At 38.3% G+C, this 11357-nt stretch overlaps 1 protein-coding gene across 1 annotated transcript in view; it reads right to left on the reverse strand.

The window, feature by feature from the left end:
* LOC121513481 (transient receptor potential cation channel subfamily M member 4-like) overlaps nucleotides 1–11357 on the reverse strand; it is a 75315-nt gene that overhangs the window by 16692 nt on the left and 47266 nt on the right. Inside the window, exons 23-25 of the mRNA XM_041793268.1 lie at nucleotides 5242–5316; nucleotides 4858–5090; nucleotides 25–140 (exon numbers count right to left, since the gene is read on the reverse strand). Coding sequence (XP_041649202.1) covers nucleotides 25–140; nucleotides 4858–5090; nucleotides 5242–5316 — 424 coding nt within the window. The remainder of the gene's footprint in view (nucleotides 1–24; nucleotides 141–4857; nucleotides 5091–5241; nucleotides 5317–11357) is intronic.

Genomic DNA, 11357 nt, shown 5'->3' on the forward strand with positions numbered 1-11357 from the left:
ATGTGGGCGTGTCTGAGGTCTGACCTGCAGCAGAGAGCGAGCAGGAAGAGAAAGATGGCTGCGAGGTCAAACTTGTTCCAGTCATCCATGATGTACATCTGTATCCTCTGAATCATGCTCTTACGATCCTCCGAGAACATCTGTGAAGAGGAGAAAATGTTTATTTCTTTAATGTTGGCTTTCACAGGTCAACCATCCAATGGCTGAACACTGAAGGTGTGTGAGATTTCTGGGTACACTGGACCATGGCTGACTTTTCTGATTTAATGTTCTGTCAGAAAAGATCTGTAAAAAGTATGGGTGGGCTGCACTGATGTTTAAGATGGTAACTTTCAGCTGAAATAAAGCTGTTTAGGGGCGCAGGTGGCAGAATGGATAAGGCACGCAGGCGGCCGGGGTTCGAATCCGGCCCGAGGCCCTTTACCGCATGCCTCTCCCTGCTCTCTTCCTTGTTTCCAACTCTATCCACTATCTTCTCCTCTATCAAATAAAGGCACAAGATTCCCAAAAATAAAAAAACCTTTGAAATAAAGCTGTTTAATGCTTATTCCCTACTGATTTCTGTCACTCATCCTTTCTATAACTCTGCAGCTGGAACAGCTGACTCGCGCTGCATGTGGCTTCACATTCATGCTTTTACAGCCCACCCACCAAGTGAGAGCATGGGTGTCTGTGGAAACGCAAACTATTTTGGGGTTTAGCGTATCAAAACCATACCAAACTGTACTGAATCAAACCGGACCCCCTGATGGAAACACGGCTTTAGTAGTCTGTGTAGTCAAATCCATTCAGGCCTGCAGCTTTTGAGAATTCCTTTGGATTTCTAAGGAGGGGGCTTTCTGCCTTGGAGGAGTCAAACCTGACACTTCTGATTAAAGACAGATCTCCAGAGGCAATCATGCCTTAAAAGTTGCTGATTTCTGATTGGATGGCAGTGGACCATGTAGTCATCATGGTGACTACACGAGTGTTAAGCAAAGCTGCAAACTCCACACCTTCAGAAGTTTGGATCATAAACCCTTACACCGGCTCTCTGGATGTTTCCCATCTCTGGACAAACAACAAAACCAGATGGTGAATGTAAATAACTTGTTATCTCTGCAGGACTGAGACAAGAATGACTCCATATCTCAAGAAGATGTAGTCGTAGACAGGGAAAATGAAGTACAACAACATAATTTCTGTTCCTGTATCATTTAAAATGGCTGGGAAATGAATTTTCAATTTTAATCTAAGTATTCTTCCACGGACCAACAGTGCCATCTAATGTCCGGTTGTCATCACCACACATCTCCATGTGACCGACCTCTAAGTGCTTATGTGTCAGTTATGATGTTATTCATGTTTAACTGTATAGTATTCAATTGATGTGATATTATCCCAGGATTTTAGAACCATTATGCTATTCCTGCTTATACTGAATCATTAATTTGATGAAGAGTGGTTTGAGACATGATATTTGATCTCCTAGGAATTAAGGAGGTATGGAACCCAGCCCTACTTCTTCATATTATATATATTAGCATCATATGCAGCATATTAGCAACATAATGCAACATATTAGTACCATATGCAGCATATTAGCGATATAATGCAACATATTAGCAACATATGCAGCATATTAGCAACATATGCAGCATATTAGCGATATAATGCAACATATTAGCAACATATGCAGCATATTAGCGATATAATGCAACATATTAGCAACATATGCAGCATATTAGCGATATAATGCAACATATTAGCAACATATGCAGCATATTAGCAACATATGCAGCATATTAGCGATATAATGCAACATATTAGCAACATATGCAGCATATTAGCGACATAATGCAACATATTAGTGAAATAATGCAGCATATTAGCGACATATGCAGCATATTAGCTACAAATACAGCATATTAGCAACATGTGCAGCATATTAGCAACATATGCAGCATATTAGCGACGTAATGCAACATATTAGTGACATATACAGCATTTTAGTGACATATGCAGCATATTAGCGACATAATGCAGCATATTAGCAACATATGCAGCATATTAGAAACATAATGCAGTATATTAGCGACATAATGCAGCATATTTGCGAGATATGCACTATATTAGCAACAATATGTAGCGTACTAGCAACATGTGCAGCATATTAGCTACATATGCAGCATATTAGCAACATGTGCAGCATATTAGCAATATTAGCGAAATGTGCAGCATATTAGCAACATAATGCAGCCTTTTAGCGACATTTGCAGCATATTAGCGACATAATGCAGCATATTAGCTACATATGCAGCATATTGGTGACATAAGCAGCATATTAGTGACATATGCAGCATATTAGCAACATGTGCAGCACATTAGCAACATGTGCGGCATATTCGCAACATATGCAGCATATTAGCGACATATACAGCATATTAGCTACATATGCAGCATATTTGTGACATAATGCAGCATATTAGCATCATATGCAGCATAATAGCGACATATACAGCATATAAGCAACATAATGCAGCATATTAGCAACATATGCAGCATTTTAGCAACATATGCAGCATATTAGCAACCAATGTAGCATATTAGCGACATGTGCAGCATATTAGCGACATTTGCAGCATATTAGCAACCTATGTAGTGTATTAGCAACATATGCTGTATATTTCCGACATATTGAGTATAAGAGCAACATGTGCAGCTTATTAGTGACATATGCAGCATATTAGCAACCTATGTAGAATTTTAGCGACGTGCAGCATATTAGCAACATAATGCAGCATATTAGCGACATATGCAGCATATGAGCAACATAACACAGCATATTAGCAACAGGGCCTCAGGATCAGTTTTTTCCTGGATAAGTTGGAGAAAGTTTTAGCGACACATGTAGTATATTAACGACATGTGCAGCATATAAGTGACATATGTAGCATATTAGCAACATATGTAGCATATGTGACCGAAGCTGGTAAAAACTATTTTTGAGTTTTTACACATTATGAAAGTTTAGATTCCAAGCTTTCAAAAGGTGTATAGTACACCTTAATCTGAGCATATTTTACAAAGATATGCTCAATTGAATGTTAACTTTGAGTTTCTGTTTGTTCTGAGAAACCCAGGCTCAAAGTTTCAGGACTTTTCATATCTCAGGCAGGTCAGGTAATGGGCGTGAACAACAGGGCCACATTAACAGAAAGTCCACCCAAACCAAGCTTCTGAAACCAAGGAAATCCGCCTTCATCAAACTTTAACTGTCGAGTGATCCTGAAGTCGTCCCAAGTCTGTTGATAATTCTCGCCACTTCTTCATCGTCTCTTCTACCTTTCTTCACTGCAGGGTGCATCTTGAGGCTTGTTGATAAAAGTGACAACTAGAAACAGCTGTATTTATGTGCTGGGGGAGGGGTGGCATTTGAGCCATGCGGTGTTTGTTATTGTCCATCTCAATGGGCCAAACTGGGAACAATGGCAGACTGAGTGGCCAACTATCACCCAGCAGTTTCGCTTTCCCCTCCCCTCAATCTCCCCGCAGAAACTCAGGAAACAGGGCATTTTAAAACACAAAATTAACGCTTTTAAATATCGAATTTGTATTACTCTTTTTCATCTGATGAGTAGTTTAAATGTCAGACTTGCTTGAGAAAAAAATGAAAAATTATCATTTTGAAGAAAACAACTTTGTATTCATTTTTCTTAACCACTGGAATGTCGACTTGCAGGAACTTTTTCTGGCTTTTTCTGGTCACATATTAGCGACATATGCAGCATATTAGGGACATGTGTAGTATATTAGCATGTGACAGCGTCACCAAAAAAGTAAATTAAAATGAGTTCATTTAAACATATGGTAATGAATGGAATGATGGAAAATGGCAGGTTTTCTTTGAACATGTAAAATGAAATATTCCCTGTAAATGTAATGGTATGATATAGGGGTACCTGCTGTCATTTTGGTATGTTGATGTCATTCCTATATACTGATATGAAGTTAAAATGATAAGGAGGATGTGTTGTGGAGGAAGAGGCAGAGAAGGAAAAAACCAGGATAAGAGACAAAGGAGAAGGTGGACCTAAGAGATTAGGGCCTGAACTAAAAAGTAACAAGCTGAACCGTTTAAAAAGACCAAAATTTAAAAGTTAGCGACAGTTTACGAAGACATTAAACACTGTCTCGGTTGGATTCTCTGCGCAGAGGCTGGAGCGTGCGTCAGGAGCAGGAAAAGGATTACTTCCCTGGTGGAATATGCTTGGATCTTGGTGAGATCATCTCTAATTTTTCACTTTTTTACCTGGTATACTGGCATTTAGCGATCGATCGCATATTTTCATTTTTGGGCTGTTTTTGTCACAAGGAGTTGTGTTTTGTCCTTCGTTTTCTTGAGGATTATAAACTGTTTTGCATTTGTGTGCGTCACAAACTTTAAAAAAAGACTGAAAAGACACTTAAAAGTGCTTGGAGAGGGACAAGGTTGAGTTTTTCATTAGTTTGGGAATTTTAGTTTATTTAAAAATTATAAAGACTGTGATCAAATCATTATTTTCGTTGTGACCTACTTTTAACTTTACGCACGACGTGCGCGTTTATCCTGGTGTTGGTGTAATTAAATGGGAAGTGCTTTGAATTAATCATGTTCTCTTGAGAGCTTTATTGATTATATTTGTTAAAAATTGTTGTTTCCTTCATTGTGAAATATTATTTAAATTAGAGGGTTTTTCCTTTTTCCTTGTGTGTGATTAACGCTAGCTTGAGAAAAGTTGAGTGTTACAAGTGACATGTGCAGGATATTAGTGACATACATAGCATATTAGCGACATTATGCGGCATAGACCTTCACTGTGTGTGTGAATAGCCCACCTGTCGGATCTCCTCACACATGAAGGTGAAGACCCAGAAGTAGAGCACATACTCTGAGATGGATGGGCCATCAGGAGGTGGGGGCTTAAAGTCCACCAGCAGAATGTACGCAAACAGGCAGAGGAACAGGAAGTACATCAGCACGTTACTGAGGAAGGAGGTGACAGGGGCGAACCAGAACTGCTTCCACCGAGACACCAAGAATGACTTCTTAGACTTAGGAGGAGAAGAGTCTGAAAACGAATTAGTCAAAGCCAACATTTACATGGCACGGTTTCTTAATATACTACACTGAATCATACTAACCCTTTATAGTGCATCTTGTGGATAAACATGGCTGATAAAGAAAACATTAAAATCTGCTAGATAAAGATGCCAACCTACCTTCCACGTCTTTATTTAAAGTTTCACACTCCTCTGGGGTTTTCTCACTGCAACCAAATACAGAATCAATAAATGCTGAGATATTAAAAGCAAAAATAGGTCATAAAAAGGGGGGGTAATTCAATAAAACCCAAATTTGTTCTTGAAACAAAAAACAAACATTAATGTGCAGAAATGTAAAATGTATTGACCAAGGCTAGGGTCACTGTTCCCTCTAAGGTGTTTTCCACCTCTCTGTACGCTCAAACATCCCAGACGAGTTTTCACTGTTTTCTCCAATATGCTCTGTGAACAGAGGCACATTAAAGCTCAGCCTACAGGGCTGTACGTTAACTTTTTTTGCCTATAGTGCTTGTGCTACAGAGGTTGACAATCTTGTAGCACAGAACAGAAAAACCTGTAGCGCAATATATAAAATGTTTCTTATAGCTCTAAAACCAACATGTAACCAAAATATATGCTTAGTAAGTGAATGTAGCTGAAAAACAAAACCAAAACAGCCTAAATTACAGCTCTCAGTTAATGTCTAATGAAGCAAACAGCCAATCACAGAAAAGAGACGCTGACAGTTCATTTCCACATTTGGACACAAAACAAAAGCAACCTGCAGGAAACTGACTAACTTTATAGAAGTGTGGTGCTTGAGGATGATTTTTTTTTTTTTACATTCTATTTTATTTGTTTATTTTGACAGGGACAATTTACAGCTACTTAGCTGTACCAGAGTTAGCTATTAGCTAATTTACATCCGTTGTCCCTGGGCAGTAGACAGAGACAGAGTCTCTGATAAAAGCAAACAATTCTCTATAAAATTATTGCACAACAATACATAACACAGCAACAACACTAAACATGACAAAGCTAAAAAGCATTACATTATATAAAAAAGCTACACCAGAATACCACAACCACCTGCATGTTAAGATTAACAATATTAAAACACTGTAAAGCTAAGAACACTACATTTTAAGAAAAAAACAGCAACAAAACCCCAAATAAAACTGTCTCATAGTAATACACTATCACACAGTAATAAAACAATAAAACAATGCAACATTATAAAATAAATTATGCAAATTCATGTGTCTAAACCTGATGAGTACATGATTGTGTTGATTTTAGCCATGATTTTATCTCATGTTTAAATTCGGTGAAGCTGCTGCACTCTCTGATATTACTTGGAATAGAGTTCCAGGTATTTGTTGCTCTGATGGAGCAAGCTGATTTACCAAACTCAGAATGTCTGAGCTGAATTAGACAGTCACCTCTGTTGGTTGTCCTGGTTGTTCTTCCTTTGTGTTCATGTAGTGATATGAACTCATTTAAAGGATGGGGAGCCTGGCCATTGACTACTTCATACACTAGAGAAAGTTTTCAAAGGTTAAGAGGTTGTACCTCTGAATGATTTTACAGTAGTGATAGCTTTTTGGCTTTTTGTCCAGTACTTTCAGTGTTTGTTTGTACAGTGTTTTATGGGGGGGGCAGTATTGTTTTCCCAGCTTGTGGCCAGCTTGTGATGCAGTATGATATATGTGAAAATATCATTGAATGCATAAAGAGTTTTGCTGCATCATTTGGTAACTGCTGTCTGATAAACTGGAAGGTCCTGACATTAAATCTGACCTTGTTACAAAGTTGTTTAATGTGTTTTTGGAAAGACAAATGTGACTCTATAAAAATTCCCAGGTATTTAAAATGGTAAACTGTCTGTAACATTTTACCCTTCACACTAATATCAGGTTGATGTCCGTTTTTCCTAAAATAGAAATACATACAGGCAGTTTAACTCACATTAAGTGTAAGGCAGGATTCTGAGAGCCAGTCCTTAATCTTGGCCATAGCTAGAGTTAGTTTTTGCCGCCACTTCTTGCCTGTCATTTCCATGTGCATAAATGACCTTTTAAATTTTGTATTGATATTTGACGTGTGCTGCTGACCTCTTGGCCAGGTCGCCCTTGTAAATGAGATCCTGATCTCAATGGAATTTATCTGGTTAAATAAAGGTTAAATAAAAAATGACGTATTAATTTCCGAGCAGACAAGTGATAATTCATTAACGTATAGACTAAATAAAAGAGGTCTTAAGACTGATCCTTGTGGGACATCAATACTACAATTAATAAATGATGATGTCCCATTTCCAAAACTTGTACACTGTCTCCTCATTGTTAGATAGGACTCCATCCATTTAATGGCATTTGCAGAAAAGTTAGAATTTGACAAGCTTGAGAGAAGAACATTGTGATTGACCGTATCAAAAGCTTTGCTCAAGTCCAAAAATGCTGCCCCTACAGCATTCCCGCTATCAAGTTTTAATTTAATTTTTTCAACTAGGCAGCAGACAGCCATTTCGATTGAAAAGTTTTTTCTGAAACCAAATTGCATGGGATGAAGTGATGTTTCAGCCGAGTTTAGAAAGTCAGTTAGTTGTTCAGCAACTGCTTTCTCAGCAATTTTGAAAACTACTGGCAGAATGCTGATTGGTCTGTAGTTACTTATAACAGTTAGATCTCCTGTCTTAAAGATGGGAACAACAGCTGCAGACTTCCATGCATTTGGAAATAGTGACTGATTGATTGTCAGATTAACCAGGTGTGTTATAGGAGTGCTGAATAGGGCTGCATTATTTTTTTTTTTAAAGTCGAGTCCCACTGATAAACATCTTTTGCCCTTGAGGACTCCAGGGATCTTAAAACTTTTCTAATTTTTTCCTCTTGGATTTCCCTTATATTAAAAATCATTGTTTCTTGGGATGCAGTTGATATTTTTGTAATCCTTGTGCCAAATGTGGATGCCAGATTCAGTACTGAATCATTGAAGTATTTATTGAAGGAAGAGGCAATTTCATTGCAATTGGTGGTTAAAACTCCTTGTATATTCAAATCGTTTCCTATTCCCTGATTCTGTTTTTCAGTCTTAGTTAATTTATTGATATTACTCCATATAGTTTTGCTATTTCCTCTTGCCTCTTTAATGATATCCATGCCTTTAATGATATCCATGCCTTTCTCATTTCATTAATGACCTTGTTGCGGAGGTTTTGAAAAGTACGCCTATCGTTACTGGATTTTGATTTAAGTGAAGTTTTTAGGGCAAAGTCGCATTTTTCATTAGATCCCAGAGTTGCTCATTAAACCATGGTAAATTTCTCTTTGTGCATCTGTTTCGAAAGGTTTTGGTATATTTTTCTTTAATGCTATTAATTTTGGTTATAAAGAGTTCACTTACTGCATCAAGGTCAGTGTTGCACAAAAATTCACTCCAATCAAGCTGGTCTAGTTCATTCTTGAATCTGCTTAAGTCCTGTTTTGGTATTCTATTAGAACTTTTATTCAGATGCTGTTGATAAATGAACCTATTTTTTGTTAATTTTCTTGAAATAAGTGTCATATTGTGATCTGACAGCCCGGTAAGCAGAGTAAAGGATTTAATAATTCTCTCCAGCTTATTAGTAAAAATTAAATCAATTTGAGTTTTAGATAGATTTGTAATCCTGGTTGGTCCTTCTATTAATTGAGTGAGTTTAAATTTATTTGTAATAGTTTTAAGCTTTTTCCTTGTCGTTATTTCTGCCCAGTTTAAATTAAAATCCCCAACAATTATGCACTCTTTCTTTGTATCTAATTCCTTGAGCAAGTTTTCAAAGTGTGTATAAAACATTACATCAGAGGAGGGGGGCCTATACGCGCCAATCACAGTGAATGACATTTGCTGAGACAGGATGGTAACAGCAATACACTCCATCTCATTTGCGCATGCCAGGTCAATTTGTTTGCATTTAATGTCATCTCTCACGTACGATAGTAGCCCACCCCCCCTTCCTGTATTTCTGTCTTTTATAAAGACACTGTATCCCGGCATAGTGTATGAAGCTACAGGTGACGATTTAGTCAGCCAAGTTTCAGAAAGACACAGAACGTCCAGATTTGAGTCTGTCATTAGTTTTTCCACTTGTTCGCATTTTGGCTTAATGCTGCGGATTTTCAGGGCCCCCCTAGGAGACCTCTCAGCTTTGATCGTGGATCCCAGATGATTTTAGAGTGCTGGACAGTCTGAAAGAAGCCAATACTAAAGTGTTTGCTGATGGCTGAGTTTTGTGATCCACTACTGTTAAAGAGTCCGCGTGTATCAGCGTTACCTTGATTGGAAAGTATCTAAGCTGCAGGCTGCAGGTTCTGTCGGGAGACCAGCCCTGAGTTCAGCTGCACGTCACCGGCCAGGAGGAGGGTGGTAAACAGGTAAATGAGCAGCCTTCTGTGTGCTTGCGTATCCTTAGCTGTTTGTATTTCTATGTTCATTTGGAGCAGTTGCCCTGCCGTTTCGTAGAATAGCGGTGTATGAGGTTAATTGGCTCCATGGATTTGGTGAGACACATTGTGTCAGCAGCGATTCATTTCCACGCAGTTGCGTCAGCTGATTGATCCTGCTGCAGCGTGTTGAGAGAAACAACAGCTATAACATGTAGATTAACGGTATAGATCTCTGCAGAAATTTCTCAGACTTCAGTCTGTGTTTGGTGTCAGTGCTGCAGATGAAATCACGGCTTTTGTTGGCTAATTTAGCGAGTGATGATGAAGTTAAAGTCAAAGGTGTGAAGAGCAGGTTAGCAGCTCCTGCCAGTCTACCTGCCTGCTCCACCATCTTTATCCATTTTAACAATGTTATTTGGAAATCAGACTTTGACATAGATCAGAGGAGAAAATGAGTTCCATTCATGCTGCTATTTGCTGCTGTAACGCTTTGTTTGTTTTCATCATTTTTTTTTTAACTTTTGGCAGGACCAACAGACAGCTGAAGTCTTTTTCTGTGTTCATCCTATTTACTTAAATATTAATGTGTTCTAGAGACTGAAGTTTGTGTATTTGCTCATCATTAAACTGTTTCAAGGACTGAAGTGTTAGGTCTATGCATTTATGTATTTGTATTGATCGGCTAAATTTAATTTGTAAACATCCCCATATTGTATAAACCCCAATACTGTGCATTCCTAGTCAAGGTAAGAAATAGAGTAAAGTTTTAGGTTCTTATGTGGGCCTTTTTGATAGATTTCTTGCAGGCCAATTTAAAAGGACCGAGGGCCACAGTTGGCCCACGGGCCATAGTTTGGACACCCCTTATAAATTAACTGAGAGTAATAGGAAAACATGTCTAACATTAAAAATTCATTAAACACTGTTAGAGTTTGGTTCATATTGTACTATCACACTGGGGTCTGATGTTTATAAAGCTAATGTAAATGAACAGATCCTTCTTTTCTCTATAACAGTGTAATGATAACAAGGGTAGCTGGCTACTGGAGTTAAATTGCAAGTAAAACAAAAAAATCTATCAGCAAAACGTGGTCGGCATGTTTAAGAGGAGTGCTGCTTTAATCCCAAGTTTTTTAAGGCACTTAGGCTACACGATGTCAGAAACGAATATCTGCTAGCTTATGTCTCCGTTCTCCTCGTCCTCTCCAATTATGCATGCATGGCCGCAGTGAGTTAGCCATCAGTGAGAGGACACAGTGCTCAGTGTGCGCTAACTTCTTTTTTTTTTTTTTTGTTATTTTATTTGATGCTCAGGGTTTACAATTGATAACAACTTACATCATTTTGGGTCATTAACATAAATGTTGCACGAGGGGGTAGGAAAAGGAGATGGTTGAATACATTACAACAGAGAACATCCGACAAGAGGGTACACAGGGAGTATTAGCTATGTCCTCCCAGGTTAATAGAGAGTTAGTGTGCGTTCACTTCTGATTTAAGGTTAATGTATAAAACGATGCATTTTCTCTTCACTAATATCGTAGCTGATGTGGTTAACAAGCCATCATGCATCTGAATGTAGCATACAAGCCCGATATGACACAGACAGACAGACAGCAGTGTGACGGAGAGATGAAGGAGAGAGAGACACCACTCGAGCGCCACACGCAGAGGATTACCCATGGCGAGAGGAAAAAACATTCCGCTTGAATTAAAATCTGCCAGAAATATAAAATAAATGGACTGGGCGTGAATTTCAAGTTTCAAATCAAAGTGTAATTAAGTTTTTGTGGCAGCAAGTCAAACCTGAAGTCTTATCTTCGTGCCTGGCATGCACGCACCTCTCTCACTTTGTCATAGCACCTG

The sequence above is a fragment of the Cheilinus undulatus genome, linkage group 8 (genome assembly GCF_018320785.1).
Source record: "Cheilinus undulatus linkage group 8, ASM1832078v1, whole genome shotgun sequence".
NCBI classification, from domain to species: Eukaryota; Metazoa; Chordata; class Actinopteri; order Labriformes; family Labridae; genus Cheilinus; species Cheilinus undulatus.